A 17,726-nucleotide genomic window follows, 5' to 3' on the forward strand; every position below is an offset into this window, starting at 1 on the left:
AGGATTTGGATACTGATGTCTGTATAACTTAGGTCAAAGTAACAAACTGCTTATATAGCTTGGGTTATCAGATATCTATGTAACCTTAATATCAATATAACCTAAATCATGACTTTTTATCAATATAACTCGAAGAATATCAATATAACCTGAAGCATAGCCTTCTATACTTATATAGCCTGAATCATAGCTTTTACTTATGTAGCCTGAATCATAACTTCTATACCTGTAACCTGATGCTTATATAATCTGAATCATAACTTTTGATACCCATATAATCTAATATTAATAACTTTTTATACAATGTAATGGCTAGTATATAGTTAACTAGTTGCTTATATGCAGAATAGAGAAAAAGAGAAAGAAAACCAAACCAAAACAAAACTTACCGGGTGTATAGTTTTAGAGATAGGTAAGCGTAGTACTAATGAAAAATTGGCAAGCCAAAGCCAATTAGCCACAATACGAAGAATTTAGGCCGGTTAAGACCAGATGGACCAAAGTTATACCATTGTAACTGCGCATGCCCCGAAGACAAAGTTGAAAAGTTCAAGTGCGAAGAAGACTTTAGAAGCCTTCATCAAAGACCCCTGAAGACCCCCAAATTGGGGAAGTGCATGCGCAGTGCAAAGAATTATCTAATAACCATGAGATCATGCTATGTAAATTAGTTCCAGCACATATGTGATGATGCTGTAATGACACAGCAACATTAAGCAAAATTTACTGTATAAATATACTACAGCACTTGACAAAGGCGGCTGAGTTAAGAGGAAAAATCCCCCTCACCACCAGCGCTGCAATAAACAAGTACCTGCTCTACAGACACCGGTCTATGGGGATTTATTTTCAGCCTATCTTTCAGGCATCAATAAACTTTGGGCAAGTTGCACACACGTCACGTTGGATACGCACATATCCCAAATCTTTGAGTGCAGGCCCTGTTTCTGCCAACCTCAGTTTTCATTAACGAATAATTAACTACAGTGATTCCAAACAAATATTTGAATATGTGAATAAATTTATTAAATGCTAATATAGCTGTTTAAATCTCCAGACAGCTTTTATGTGAAGTGATTCATAACAATAAAGAAAGACACCTTTCTGGCTCCAACTATAACCAACACAGTTCTTATTTTCATTTTTTCCAGCTTGTATGCTACACCCCTCCCATTTCATACCTGCCTTCTGCAGAAATAAGGTGCATCTCACGTTTAGAACTCACATATGCTATAGAGTTCTCTTCATCAAAGGGTAAATACACAATATTGTGTATACTCACAAATATCCATGCACACTCTGCATTTAGTAGAAATTCATCCTGTATGCAACTCAAAAATGGTGGGAAAAATATAGCCAAGCATAGTACGGGACTCTGAATTTAGGAAATGCAATGACTCCTTTGACATCCACGACATCCTGAGTTGCAGTCATAGAACCCAGGTCATACAAAGGCAGGACCTGTAGCACATTACGTAGTTCCCTCACACCATGTGACAATGTAGTTGGAGCTGGTGTTTGACACTTCATCTGTCCATGTACACACACCTCTCCATTACTCTCACCACTTTACTGGCCCTTCCATGTTCTACTTAAATATTTGTTTCTGTGAACGTTCTGTTTTGTATCTGGGCTTACACTGGATGGAACAAGATTTTCTATTAAGCAACTGAGATTAATTGTGCTGACAATGCTTGTATGTCTGCAGGCAGTTAGCTGAACAAGCTGAATATTTTTTTTGCCTTGGTGCCCAGCTAGGAACTGAAGTTGTACGTACTCAGTTTTAAAGCTTATATTAAAAAAACCTGCTAACATTTATTTTCATTGTAGCTTAACTGGTTCTAAGTTTTGTTGCTCTGTATTTGAATAACAAATGTATAGAGAATATAGCTAAACTGGGCAACTTACTCTGTAAATTATAAGCTTAGGTCACATGCCATTTATTGGCTCATTGTTCCAAAGATCATATCGCAAAGGTCCATTTGCTCACTGTGCACCTTCTTCAAAATGAAGCTTTTGAAATTTGGGATGAAACCTACGTTATGCAAGTTTGACTACGAGGATTCTGCTGCCCTTGGGAAGTGGCAAATGCCCATCCTCAAAAGCATGCATCAACTGTGAAAATATTTACTCAAAAGTTAATAAAGCTCAAACAGGCTTATATTGTATTTTAATCACATCTACCTCTTCTGTTGGTAATGACAATATTCAAGACACCAAGGCCTTACTTATGAGAGTATTGATTTTTAAGTCTTACAAATGCTAAGAAAGATGTTAAAAAAGTAGACTTGATGTAAAGAAGATTTCTGTTTTAACAGATGACAAATTATTTTGGTGTGAAGACAGTTCAGCAAACTCTATTCTTGAGGTAAAACTTATATTTTATAAAACCACAGGATTCTGTGTATAGGACACAGCTGTGTGTTAGAAAATCAAGATTACATATTGAGGTCTGCCAGTAATCTCCTGTTGACTTTGCTGACTGAATTATTTCCTCTACCACTTGGTATTTACTGTTTTACAAATTAGGTTGCAAGCTTTTAAAGGACTATTATTCAGTATATACCTTTCATATGCTGCAATGGGGGTCTTCAGGTCTAGTCAAGTGATGTCCTTTCCTTGGCTGTATTGAATCTGTAGGTCTTTAAAGTACAGAAATCAGAGTCTTCTTAAGAATCAGTCTGTTGACTCCTTGACTTCCTTTTATCTTTTTTTTTTTTCTGTCCTGACAGACCTTCTGTGTTTGATATTCACAGAAAAAAAGGAAAAGACCTGTGAAGTGGCTGGCAGTAGACTCAACCGTCATCCCGTAAAGTCAACAGAGCTTCCAACATCTGGATTTACCTGCCTGTACTATTAAAATACAGTGTTGAGGTCATGGGGTGGTAAGGAATTGATGGGAACTTTCACACTGATCTTTATTATTGTAAGGAAACACAGCAAATCACAGGACACAGAACTTAACACTCTTGTACAGTACAAGGTAAGGCTGGACAAAGGTGTAAGTTTGGGGCCCCAGCTGCCGGCATAATATCAACATTCAGTAGAACAAGCACTGAGATATAGATATATGGGGAGATGAAAAAAAATAAAAGCCATGAAAAGACAGACTTTGAGGTCCAAAATGTTACTGTTAGGTTAGGCATGGCACAAACAGATATTAAATGTTCTGAATTTTACAAATACCTATATTCAATTTGGGAGTCTGGGAAGGCCATGTAACCTAATGTGAAAGCAATGCAGATGCTGCCAGCTCCACTGACCCATGCATCTTTACTTCTCTGCACTCAGCACAGTTTATGCTGCCAATCAACAGTTAAGCAGGATTATACCTCTCATGTATTGTTTTCCTCTTTCCTTTCATGCTGGTGTAAGCCTCCTAGGAAAAAAGTTACGTATTTCCAAATGAAGGACTGCAAAGTGCTTCACCTTTTTGTTTCATTTAAAGAGTAATGCTTTTTCATACACAAAACCAGACACTTGGCAAACTTACTGGTGCCTGGCCAAACTTTTTGTTGAATGAAAAGTGGGCTGAATATATGCTGATAGTACTGTAGTGTTTGTTCACTCTTGTGTTCTGAAAGCATGGAGAATATCTTAGAGCAGGATAAGGGATATAGCTATCCAGTGTATCTGTGTGAAAAATCTGTTATCCAGACATTGAAAGAGAAATAAATTCCCCTTAGAATGTTTTTATGAACTCACATTCAAGTTTTATCTCTCACAGAAAATGCTGATCAAAGCACCCACATATTGTAAAGAAACACAAGCTAAAATTTATTCGGCATAAGCACAGAAGAAAAAGCAAAATACCTTACATTGATTTTTATTGATTTTTGTGTAAAACACAGTCTATGGAAAAATAGATAAAGAGCATTACTAATAATTTATAATAGCCCTGTTCAGAGAGACAGCACGAACAGTCTGACAAACACAACTACAAAGAGAATATTACACATGGGAGACATATTATGCTCACTGTAAGACACTGCCAACAAGGCATGAGAAACAATATATAATGACAGAGATCATTGTTCAAGTCAGTTAAATGTGTCACTTATTTTAAAGGCTGTAATCTAATTAATTCAAGCAGTATCATACAGTGATACAATATCAGTACTGCAACATTACTGATTATATTGACAGAAAATACTACAGGATGAATAGCCAAGAAATCAAAACCTTGTGTATTAGGAGATGCACTGTCTGCAAGGATCTATGCATATGCATCCATTACCACTGCATATATGAAAATATTATACTGAAAAACTCAATCTATCTAATTGTATGCACCTGATATATCTAACTTTTAGAGGAAAGCTGTTTCCTAGCTATATTCATACCTGTGAAATTTATAGCTGCTTGAGAACTCATTGCTTTATATTAATGAATGATTTCCTTTAATGCTAGTTGGGCAGCTAATAACATACAGACACAAACACAGAGACACACTATTTTATGGGCAATTAATGCCAAATAAAAATATGAATGTACTTTCTCATGTTGGCACATCATATAATTCACAATGTTGGAACAAAAAATTAAATATGGCACCAATTCACAGTAACCATTACCACAAGCTAAAGACCTTGCAAAACAATTACAAAATAATTAATCTCTGAATAACTCAAAAAATCTAAATAATTCAAGAACATGTGCACTTAATTAACTTGTACATAGTTTCCACAGTTAATAGAATTGTAAGATAAAATTAAAGACACACAGAACCTGTAATAGAACTCTATTTTAGACAATGTTAAGAAAGAATACCTTACTATCCATAGAAAACAAATAACCTGTTGCTAAATACATAGAGGTCTCCATTTCATAGTACGTGTACAATTCTGTATCACATATTAAGCACTTTTTTTAAAACTGTACAGTGATTAAGATAAATTAAGCTTATTTCATTACTTATTTTCATTAGGAAGTTAGGCAATTTATATAAAGCTACACAAAAATATTTTTATAGCAGGCTATTCCTCAAAATATGTATTTATTCTCCTAAGCAACTAAGATGTCTAAATTAATTTAGTTGTTTATATTCAGGCAATCAAAACGAAACAATTAGCTTCAGGTATTTTTCCAACAAGAAGTCCTATGGTGAGTTCTATAGAAATCAATGTGTTTGGTCACATGAATAAAGATCCCTTGTGGGACTAAATATGTGCTGGATATAAAGCTTGCTAAATGCATGACTGCTGTTTTACCTTCAGGCTTAATAGTGTCTTGTTAGAGTGAATTGGTCCTTAAAGAACACTACAAAATATTAAATCACAAGTCAACATGCTATTCCAGTTAGAAGTAAATACATGGCCTAACAGGAAACCATATGGCATTTTTGTAGCACGAATATTTCACAAAATACCTTCATATACTTGATCTAAAAATATTATCTATTTATTAATACTTCAATATTTAAACCTTTCAAGTAACGTATAAAATTAAAACACATTTTTAATTTTCTACACACAGTTTGAAAAAAGGAATGACTCATCATTATTCTCTCCAGACACCTTTGGCAGTTTAAAATTTAGCAGTTTAATCATTCTTGAAGAAATTTAATGATGAAGTAACTTTTTGCATAGGAACGAGGGCCAATACATTTCTGTATATACTGTCAGTGGATGCATTACAGTACAGTATCTATGGACTTTGACAGTAATTTTCAATTAGTACAGTATCATAGTTCTGCAACATTATCCCTATTGCATAAAAACAAATAACTGTAGGGAACATGAATGTTAATTACATAGTCTACAGAAGTGTAAAATTACTGTAAAATAATAGCAGAATATTTAATTTTGAAATGTAGTCAGATTGTCAACGGTAATACTTTCTACCTATATCTGTTCAGAGGTATGAAATTCTGCTCTCAGTTATACCAGCCCATTCTAGTGATTTTTTAATTAGGTTTCATGCACAGGACTGGGGTAGAACATAGCGTGATATTTATACCATTAAAATTCTCCAAGGCTTTGTAAGTTCTAAGATTTTTTGAATTAATTTTATTTAAAGGAATGAAGCACAATGATTCAACCTTGTGTGGTTTCACTCTGCAATAATGAAATAAGAAACAGTCCAGGACATTAAAATCTGCAAGCCGCTTAAGAAATATACACCTTTTGGTACTGGAATGGAATTACAAAGTTAAGTTAGAAGTTGTAATTGTTACTTGTTCTTCATTTTTATGTGAAAATCTCATTTGTATTAGTTTAGGCTCCTGTCTGTCTCCAGCAATGACAGGATTTTCATTTAAATGTCTAGAAAGTTTGGTAAAACAGTATTGTACTTGTGTATGACCACAAGTATCACTGAAATAGCTGCATATTGGAGGAGGAACAATTAAGTAAGAACCTTGAAACAAACTTATTTGGCTTTGGAAATAAGAAAGAATGCAAACATTTTTTATTTATTTGATAGATTTATTGAACTTTTTTTTTTTTCTGTAAAAAATGGGAAAGTTTCAAATTTCTAAAATTTTTGATAAATTTTTGGAGAAAGTAGCTGTTAAATGCAGTAGTCCACAGGCAGCACCTGTCTCAGATAACTCCAAAATTACTGATTTCCAAGAGGCTGAGAAGTTATGTTAGGAAAAATCACTGGACACCTGCTTTCTTTTTGGAAGCATCTGTCACTTGTCAGCTACCAATTATAGCTGTTATTATCATTTACTTTTCCAAAAATGGTGAAATAAAATGAATTCTTTTCCTTCCAATTGATTCCATCCCCAAAGCTTAAAAAGGAGGATAAATCTGAGCTTTCCAACTATGTGAAATTGAAAATTTGTGAACTAAAAAATAAGTATCAAATATCTGTTGATGGGCATAACATAGCTGTTTTTTTCAAAAAATGTTTTCACAAACCTCCATTTTCAAAAAGAATCCATTGACCTCTCATTCAAAACAAAACAGGTCTAGAGACATATAAAAATGCTTAAATTCTGAAAAACCATCATGCAAGTATTTAATTTTTCATCTCTACATTTGAACATGCTTAAAATGAAAGAAAGTTCAGCTGTGTCTCAATTTGTAACAAACCCAGAACATACACAGGCTTGATGTGTAAGTTTAGGGAATTTGAATACTAGAATAAAAATAAAATGGTTGTAAATATTTTGAATTTGAAATTATATTAGGAATAACTAACATGAATTCTTTAGGCTTAGGTTGGTATAACTGGGGGCAGAGTTTGATTCTAGAATCTTGTTTTTCTGTGAAGCTGTTGGTCTTATTACAACCAGAGATAATGAGATTTACATGACCAGTGATGTTTAACGATAAATTCAAACTTAATTCTGTGTATTTCTGATGTATGATATTACCACAAATTCTTCCAAAGTAATAAATAATAAGAGAAGGTTCAGCTAAGAAAATCAGAGATTTTAAACAGTGCAAATATAGATAAGAAAAATATACTTTCATACAAGCAAAGAAAATTAGGACCAAATACACCCTCTGACTCACTGAAATAAAAGTTTTGCTAATTAAGCAGTAGTAGCCTGAAGGTATGAGTTGAGTTTGGCTATTTTGATAGAGAAGAGTAATTACTACTGGAAGAGCAGTAGTAATAAATAGTTGGAACATTATTTAGAATCAAATAGGAAATGCAAATGTCAAGGTTTAGAGTTTTTTAAGTATAAGAATAATAATTTGGTTTCTCAAAACTTCAGGCATAGCCCAGAGACACTTGTAAAAGTTAGACCTTTATATAAAAATAGAAGATTGGATCTACACAAAAAGATACTAAGAATTTAAGACACATTCTGGGAAATTCATATATAACAACTGAAACTCCAGTGTAGACACATACGGAACATGAGCATTGTGATGCTTCCAACATATTGGAAGTTTCACAGTGAAAATGGATTTTTATTGTTGCTGAATTCTCAGCTTTTTGTTTTAAAATGTTTCCTCATATTTCAAAAGCATTAAAAAAAATCAAAAACTAGTGTGCAGCACACGTATCTTTTTATAAATGTATAGCACTGTTTTGAATCTTCATCATATGATTTATGGAAATAAAGAGACGCCAAAGGTCTAAAATCCTACATAATACTTCGGAAAAAAAAAAAGGTGGTATTAGTACAATACTCTTTGCTTACAAGATGTACAATCACACCATAAGTGAAACGGGGTTTGCATATTCAAATCATGGAATGGTGTAAAACCACACACAGACAAATGTACTGTACATGTGCAATACACTTGACCAAGTGCAAGGTGCTGCATCTGGGTCAGGGCAACTCCCAGTATCAACACAGACTGGGGGATGAAGGGATGTGGAGCAGCCCTGCCCGGAAGGACCTGGGGTTGCTGGTGGATGAGGCTCAACATGACCCAGCCATGTGCACTCACAGCCCAGAGACCCAAACGTGTCCTGGGCTGCACCAAAAGCAGTGTGGGCAGCAGGGAAGGGGAGGGGATTCTGCCCCTCTGCTCTGTTCTGGTGAGAGAGACCCCACCTGGAGCATTGCATCCAGCTCTGGGGTTCCAGCACAGGAAGGACATGAACCTGCTGGAGTGAGTCCAGAGCAGGGCCACCAAGATGATCAGAGGGCTGGAGAACCTCTCCTGTGAGGAAAGGTGCAGAATTGGGTTTGTGCAGCCTGGAAGAGATGGCTTAGGGGTGACCTAATTGCAGCTCTCCAGTACCTGAAGGAAGCCTACAAGAGAGCTGGAGAAGGTAATGGCATGTAGTGACAGGACAAGGGGGAGTGGCTATAAACTGAATGAGAGTAGGTTTAGATTGGGCATTAGGAGGAAATTCTTTACTGTGAGGGTGCTGAGGCCCTGGAACAGGTCGCCCAGAGAAGTTGTGGATGCCACATCCCTGGAAGTGTTCAAGGGCAGGTTGGATGGGGCTTTGAGCAACTTGGTCTAGTGAAAGTTGTCAAGGCCCATGACAGGGGGGTTGGAACTTACTAATCTTTAAAGTCACTTCCAACTCAAACCGTTCTGTGATTCTGTGAGCATTACAAATTAATTTGTTTCAAACCCTGGTGATTTCCGAAATAATTTACTTAATATTCTTAACTCATTAACCCAGAAATGTGGTTGTAATAGAAGAAATACTGCCCAGAAAATGTGGCATTAATAAACAGCACTCTGACACATATGCTCTAAGTCAAAAAAATATCTGAAAAGCCTGGTTCTAATAAATAGTATTGTGATATAACTGTGCAAAGGAACATTAAAATTTTATTTCATAATCAACTGCCCTCTGTAATCCAAAACAAAAATGTTTTTGTAGTTAGCAGAAGTAGCAGTCTTCTAGTTATAAACTTCTCATAGTTTGGTTAAGAGCTTGTACTATATGCAAAGCAAGAGACTTTACAAAGATTCCTACTTAACTAAACTTCTAAAAATGCAAGTTTATGACAAAAAAACCCAAGCCCAACATGTACAACAGTGTTAACAAATATCATCACATTACAGTTATCCTTTCTGGGGAGAGGTGTGGAACAGACCCACTTACTTCTTCTATAACATGGCTTTTCTCCCATCCTCTTCGAATTCTCCTCAGTTTCCTACTTACACATGGCAAAAGTAATATGATCTTACCTAGAATTACAATGGAAGGCAGAACAAGGGCAAGAACAAAATTTGGTGGTGTATAAAATCTGTAATACTCTTCTTCAAAAGCTCTCTTCCATCCGTAAATCAGGACATGGAAAGTACTTATAAGCAGAGCAATGTATCCAAGTGTAGACTTTGAAAAAAGAGAAAACAGGAAAAAAAAGAGATATAACAGCACTTGGTCCTTCACCTGACAACTCTAATAATGCAGTATTTTACCATTTCTATTAGACATCAAGTTAAAATCTCTTACCTATTCACTACAATAAATTAGAAAGATATGGTTGTGGTGGCCAATGAACCTACGTTACAAGGGACAGAGAGGTCTCAGTAAAACAAGTCTCTAGTACCACAGGGACCTCATTAGGTTAGGGTGACCAGAAAGGCTTCTCCCAGGATGCATTGTTCTGTTATGGTAATCTACTCCAGTTTGGCTTCCCCGGCTGGCTGTCAGCCTCTATCCCTCGTCACGCCCCCAGAGCTCCCCGTTGGTCCCCATTCCCTAGTCCCGCCTTTTCCCCGCCCCCCGATAAAACCCCTGAGCTGGGACTTGTTCTTGTCTTTGCCCCTGAATCTTCGGCAGTGTATAAGCAGTAAGTGCTCCTGCTGGATCATGCAAAGGCCCTTCCCATCTCTTTGCGACCGACTTTATACTGAAGCTAGCCGTGCGTTTGTGTGTGCGTGCATGCATGTGACCCCACAGAGCTGGACAGAGACAGTAATACATGGTTTTAAGTTCACATTCTGAAATTTACAGACTGAACTAAGCACTGATTTACAGAGTATCTCTGCTAACATCTACAGGCCTTAGTGAAAGCTGCAATGATGTCCGCCCAAATTCTAAGTAAGAGAAGCCAACCTCAGGATATGTATACTAAGAAGGAACAATTCCCATGTAGTTACTGGAACAACATCCATTGTGATTGGAAATTAAGCTTCCTAATTCTTAACTATGAGGATAGATCACTTCCAAGATTCCTTATTATGGAACAATGCAATTCCGTTGTAAGAGATTTGGGCCTCAACTTGCATATTTTTAACACTGAGATGCGCAGCTTACTTCTTCCTCACAAAGGCCTACATCCACTTGTCTGATGTTAGCATAAATCATCCCCTTCCTTCTCCATCAGTTGTTGCTGATTGGTTAATGGGAATATCTGAACTGCAGGGCTTGGGCATAACAGCACAAAGCAGTGGTGCAGTTTACCATAAACAGGCAGTGCTGGATAAGAGGTGAAAGAGAAGGTTCCCACAGCAGCCTGCAGATGACAGACCTTGCAGCACATGAACTTAGAGCTTGCCACAGAAGGTGGTGATAATAGGGGTCATTCACCAGTTCTGTGAATCTGTCTTTTTAAGGACCCTGTAATTGTAATGCTTTGCAGACTTGACAACGTATCAACCTTAACTTTCCCAAAAGAAAAGAAGTCTACTATGCTTTGACTTCTGGTGGTGATCAAATGAAGAAAAACTCTGGCCAAAACTGATGTAATGACTACCTTGGCTGGGAAACATTTGTAGAAAATCACTGAAACAGAGAATGAGCATTAAGAAAGGTATCTGGCTACCAAGGTATGGTTTAATTCCAGTAGACAGACAAGCAAAGAAAAATGCAGCCTAAGGGTCTATAGTAGGTAGTGAAAGAATTAATTCCTTCTACTTCAAGATTAAGTAGTTTCTAGGGGAAAAAGAATGTCTGAGCTAATACTACTTGCAAAGATTCACAGGTATAATGGTATAAAAGGAAAATATGTGTGGTAATTTCTTGGGATTGGTACTCTGTTTTTTGACTTGCCAATATTTATGTATCTTTTTTTGCCAATGTTTTCAGGGGCATTTTGTTAAGCTTTAGATATGTTGCATACTTCTTCTTAAAAAACCAATTTGCTCCCAAAATATCCCACAGTAAACAGAACACTTAGACAAACACTTGAGGATATGAAAATGGCATATGTGGTATCTGAACGGAACTTCTGGTAAGAAATTTGGACAGCAAACAATACTATCAAACCTAATGTTTTAATATGTTATTGCATATTTTTGTTGGTATGACTGTCCTGAATTCATTGTTATATCACTGCCAGCAGGGAGAAGGGCACAAGTGAATCATATCCCTTATTTCCTCATCAGGATTACTGATGGGAAATGTAACAATTCTTGAAAAAAGAAACAGAAGTGCAATATTATACAGTCATTTCCAAATTATTTTAGTGCTTATTTTAATTCAATTTGCAATCTATAGTTTTGAGATATCTATATATATATCTTTGTAGCTAATGGTCAAAATGGAAACTAAGAAGTACATCAGTACCTTTTAAACTAACAACACAAGGACAAGAAAAACATATGATGTGCTTTTATTAAGTTCTTTTTTTTCACCCTGTGAAGAGTTGCCATTGTTGGTAGGGCATGTGCTAGTGTGTACTGGACAATTTCAACCACACATCTAAAAAACTAACAAAGACATTCCCACAGGAGCTTCTGTCAGCTACTAATGCTATCTGCTTTAACTGGGCCCTTAATTACCATTACCAGGCACCAGATGATAATTCCTTTAAGAGCAGAGGACATCTGAAAGGAGCAAGAAGCAATACTATTTCTTCACTGCTAAATTCACATTGAACACTGCAGTGAGCAGCAATATCAGTTGTAATTCTTGGGAACCCTCTGCCTGGGCTTTAGAATGGCTGCTGGGAAAAGTGGAAGAATATCTTCAGTTGCTTTGCTTCCTTATCTTCCATAATTCTGTGTTTCCTGAAAGCTGAGTAATAGATTAGCACATTTCCTATGGACTCCCAATCTTTTAGCTTTTCTCTAAGTCCTCCCTGTTCTGTTTCTTTTCCTTCCTGATCGAAGTCAGCTTTTAGCCAATATGGGAGATTCCCAGCCAAGGCTACTGATAAACTGGACAAACTGGCATTGTTTGGGAAAGGAACCAACAAAAGTTAGAGGTGCAGGAAAGAAGAAAGATAAAAACCCCTAAAATGTTCCCAGCAAGATATATGTATTTAGAGACAAAAATGTGCTGTGGGGCAATCTGCTTCAGGAATTTCTACATTCACAATGGTCGAGTTGTTTCAAGCAATTTATAAATACAAAAGATATTTTCAAAATTCTATGTTTATGCAAGATATACTTCAGATTCTCCCAGTAACAGGATATTGCTAAACTTATAAACTGTCTGTAGTAACTTCTGACTGGAATCTTACCTATAAACTTGCTAAATACTCAGGCCTCAGTCTTCTTTACTCTGGGGAGAAAGTGTCCTATTTTTGTGGGAGAACCAAGGCAGGGCAGCCTTTCTCAAAGTGTATGCACGAGAAATATTTTAGTAACACTGCCTCCAAAAAACTTTAGGATTGTGCTAGGAGAGAAAAGGAGTGTCTACAAAAATGTCAGCTTCCTACTATTCAAATGGCAGATTTGTGTTGTTTTTTGCTAAAAACCATGAAGCTCAGCTTTCAAAACCAGTCTGCTCTGTCCATTGCCACTTTAAATGATGGGTTTTGGACTTGAAGTCTTAGACTGGAAAACAAAAGCAGCCATCATGTTTACATTATATATTTACAGTTTAACTTTCCTCACAAGACTGAAGGACCCAGTGCAGCATAGCTTGTATTTTATTTCCTTGTATTTTATGTGACCACTCAAGGACTGGTTTCAATAAATGACTTTTTTTCTGTTTGCAGTGTGTTGGTTTAGGCTGTTTATTCTGCCTGCTCTGACAAAATACGCGTTCTTTTGTATTTCTTGCCCACGTCTTCCTTTGCTCCTTATCCAAATATATTTAGATGAGAAAAAGAAGAGTACTGAAGTGGCATTTAAGAAAACTGATGCATTAGTTTATCAGCCCCAGCTTTCTTCCCTGCTGCTTTTCTCAGTAAACTTCAACTCTGGGTCACGTTAAGGTGCCTGCAAAGTTTCACACTAAGTTTCCATCATCTAGGATCTCCTACTGAGAAAACTCTTAATCACTGTCTCATTCTGTGGCTCCTCTATCTGGATATTATGAGTGTTTCTCTCCAAATCATAAATCATGATGAAGTAATCAGACCTTTATTTTGTACAGTTGTCAGCTCTGTACTGTAGCAATTCCTGTTTTCTGCTGGTCTTTTAGCTCCTTCTAGGACTGACACAGTAATTTCCTTCTGCACTATTAAACCTTCTCATATCTCACTTTGCTCATTCATACTATGAGCGAAGGAGTGGCGCCTGCACTGCCTGTCCTCTCAAAGTCCTTTTCCCTTGATGAAGCAGGCTGGAATTTTTGGGGCTGCTGACACCTGCGTTTGAAACCAGGCTAGGTAAGATGGAGGCATCTCCAAAATAATTTGGGATATCAAAGACAGCAATGATTTCTGTGCAAAAATACTGAGAACTGTGTTTCTTTAGAGTATTAGGAAGACCGTGTTGGAAGTCTGTTTGAACTGCTGAAGGTTGGGGAGATGCCGCTTAGGGCTTGTACTACCGGAACAAGGCTAGTCTATACTGCAATTGTTAATAAACTCAGATTTTCTTAGTATGTTCTAGTGGTAAAACTCTTTAGGAGAGGCCAGACCCTTATTTTGATGAAACTGCATTTACTAAGATGAGCAAGCAATAGTGTGTTGCTCTCAGCAGGAAGTGCTGAGCTGGGAAACTGTCTGAGTGTGCTGACTGACTGATTCTTCATCTGTCAAATGTGAAACAATTTCAGCAACTGGTACGGCAAATCATCTGAGATTCAGGACTAAAGTAGAGACATACTGCTTTTCCCAGATGAAAAGAAAAGCAGCAATAGGATGATGGATTAGTAGTTCTATTGTTTGTTCCCCTGACTTAGAGAAGATTGAGAAATTTAAGTTCAATTTTCCTTCATTGCACTACACTTCAGAAGAAGAAAAATATAAAAGAGAGTAAGTATTACAATGTTTTTTCTGCTCTACTTGCATACTGGGTACAGTGAAACATGCAGAAATACAGACTCCTTTTACTTTAGTAAGCAATCACTGGAAGTCTGTTTTCTGGTTGAGGAAAACAGGAAGACTTTTTTTGGCGAGTAACTAAATGAAGAATAACTTACATCCTGAGAGTTAATGACAAAGTAACTATTCATTAACATTAAGAAATTTTTAGTAGTTCAATACTTTCATGATTAAGAATTGCAAATGACCATAGTTCATTACCAATACCAGTTATCTTCTGCACATAATGCAGTATGAACTGTAACATGCATCCAGAGCAAAAAACTTATTCCCAAATTCCTCAAAATACTGACACATGGGTCATTAAAATTCATAATTATTTAAATTTGGAACTATTTTGACTTAATTTACGGTGGAAATAACTGCAGTAAATATGCAGTTGTATTGGCATTATCACTGCAATTATTGTATGGGTTTTGACTCAGTCACACAAGCCTGAAATTTGAAAACATGAGTAAGGAAAAATAAGACACAAATGCCATGTTTGTGGCTGGAAGTTATTACTGGGTAAAGGCACCATGTCACTCCCAAGTGAATACATATTTTTCCCTTTTGCACGAATGGTTTATATCACCCAACAGCAGTACTATTGTCACCACACTGAGAATTCCAGATGGCAGAGATGTTGTAACAATACACTTGAGTATTTAGTCCCTCTGAAGGCTCAAAGCCGTGACTGTGAATAAACAGTTCTGTCAGGGTAACTGCACTTTGAAAAACTTTTCAGCAAAATTTTGTAGGTCTACCTGCACTTTTCCAGTAACGGAAATCATAAGGGAAGGGACGACATTACAGACAGACCTCAGACAACTACAGCCATTGAAGTGTTCCCCACCACTCTTCTTTAAAACGTCCGTAAATCATGAAGTGCAACCCAAGCCCTGAACTTTAAAGTCAGTGTCCACGTTCTGAAGTGAACAGGACTCAGGATTAGGCAATATTATTACAATGGGTAAGCTGAAAAAAAATATTAATCAGAAAAGACTGAGCTAAGAATACAGTACTAAGGCCACAGTCAGAAAACAAAACATGACAAAACCCAAAACTGCGCACACTTAGGAATTTTCACCTGACTGAGTCCTAGTAAAATTTCTTATACCTGACTGCTACCTAAAACTACTGGCAATTATGTGTAGGAGCCAGCACTGAGATGTTTATTAAAGCCCATATTTCTCAGTATTTTATGCTGGTTAGATTTGCCTGTTGTAGATATTTATTTGAGGAAGGAAGGCAGCAGATGGTGTGCCAGGGCCTTGAAAAGCCTCTGATTTTAATAAGCAAAGCTTCATCTTTTACTAGTGGATATTTTCAGCTAATGGGAATAATGCAGTTGAGAGCTGTGTTAAGTCCCACACAATGGAGGGGAAGTAAAAATCAATGGCATCATGGCTGTCAGAGGGTTGTGGAATGAAAATCCTGCAGAGCAAATGAGGTCTTCAATTTTACTCGTTATGTGCATCTACCTACAAGTATCTCAACAGTATCATTGCATTTAGCAAGTTTGTCCAAATTTATCTAATTTGACATTAGCAAGAAATTCTAAAAACAGAAAAGGAATAGATTAATGATCATTTGGTCTTAGTTATGCTGGTTATTTAAGATCAAGAAGTGTAAAAAGTCCTGTTCTAACACTCATGAAATGCTTAATGTGCCTTCATGGTAGTTTATTTGCTAAGTAATTGTTGTTTTTATTAAATCACCAGAGATAGAGGAAAAAAAAGGGTTCTTGTCACATTGCAATGAGCTTTTGTTTGTGATCGTGATCATGATTAAGAAATTCTTGTTAACACCAAAACCCCCTTATTAAAAAAGTAACATACCTGAATAAAACTGAACTCCCTCCAGTTTAAGGCACTGTTTACTGAAGGGATGGAAGTTACTGCCAGCAAAGAAAGCAATCCAAGACTCATTATTCCAAAGGAGATATACATTTCAATTCGCCACACTTCTTCCTCATTCCAAGAATTTTCAACATTTGCATGAACCTGATGAAAGAACAGAAAGGAAGAACTTTATTCTAAAGAAAATGTAACATTATATACCATTAACAACAATACTGTTATAAAATCAGATAATTCTGCACATTCTTACACACTGTAGAAAAGGAGCTGTGTTCTTCAGACTCTGCGAACTTAAATTCTGTAACATAAATTGGATGAACCTGCAATTTCTTTTTAGTTTGTTACATTTAGAAATAGTTCAGCATCATTTTCTGACTTTCCTCCAGCTCTCTGTGCTGAGTCCAAGCTTGTTTCTCTCTTTCACTATTGACATCAGATTTTTCCAAGATGGTTCTTGCTGGGGAGCTTTACCAGAAAAATGAAACAATTCAGGACCTTGACAACTAAGAAGCTTAGATATTCAATTCTTTTTTCCACTTCGAGGTTAACTATTGCAATATGACATGTCTTGAGAAAGGTTCACTAGAAATATTAGCAAGTGATAGTTTTACAGTATCATTAAAACCAAGATAATTTCTTAGTAAAATTACCAGTGAATCCTTTAGTATTACTAATTTAAGTGTGAATTAGTTTCTTGTGCCTATTATAGTTTTGCCCTTCCTGTCTTTCTCTTAAGTTCAGTTTTTCATGCTAGCTCTTTCAGAGTTTGTGACACTGCCTAATTTGTTCCATTTGATTTTATTTCCTTATTTGTTTCTTCTTTTGTTCTATCGCATCTCTCTTTTCCACAGATTTTATGTGCTGAGTCGCAATGATGTTTTTCTGGCAATGCTGCTTTTCTGCCACTTTAAAGGTTACAATAAGCTGTCTCACTGACAGTCAGAAGCATCAGACCCTCTTCTAGAAGATGACAGATTTGTGGGAGAATGTTTCAGGGTTATGCAAGATCAATTGTTCCCAGGAACTATGAGTCAATTTATATTGCCTGCAATAGATGATGTTCACAGAATTTTAAAAGAATAAAGTATTTTTAGCACTGGTCCAAAATAATGTTACAAAGTATCAGCATTTTCTTTTTTTTTTTTTTAAGGTAGAAGTATCTGTAAGCATGATTACAGTATCTACCCTTACACTTTTCATATTTGTAAATGTACTTACAATATACATACTTCCCCCTAGCTTTAAGTATATATGGAAAGGAACATACCTCAGAATTTTCCTGCTGTTGCTCTTATCCTGTCTATCCTACATTCTCCTAATGTATATTGGTATAAGGAATTTCC

General features: G+C 36.4%; 1 protein-coding gene across 20 annotated transcripts in view; it reads right to left on the reverse strand.

Annotated features, from left to right (window-relative positions):
• The window catches only part of LOC116445715 (metalloreductase STEAP2), an 81,407-nt gene that overhangs the window by 56,030 nt on the left and 7,651 nt on the right, over positions 1–17,726 (reverse strand). For 17 of the 20 annotated variants that reach the window (XM_032112646.1, XM_032112630.1, XM_032112664.1 and 14 more), the window contains 2 exons: positions 16,363–16,527; positions 9,564–9,711 (listed from right to left, as the gene is read on the reverse strand). In XM_032112646.1, coding sequence (XP_031968537.1) covers positions 9,564–9,711; positions 16,363–16,527 — 313 coding nt within the window. Of the gene's footprint in view, positions 1–2,566; positions 2,738–9,002; positions 9,712–16,362; positions 16,528–17,726 lie in introns of those variants that run through there. The other 3 variants (XM_032112833.1, XM_032112793.1, XM_032112711.1) reach the window with 3 other exon arrangements.

This window comes from Corvus moneduloides, chromosome 1 (genome assembly GCF_009650955.1).
Source record: "Corvus moneduloides isolate bCorMon1 chromosome 1, bCorMon1.pri, whole genome shotgun sequence".
Taxonomy (NCBI): domain Eukaryota; kingdom Metazoa; phylum Chordata; class Aves; order Passeriformes; family Corvidae; genus Corvus; species Corvus moneduloides.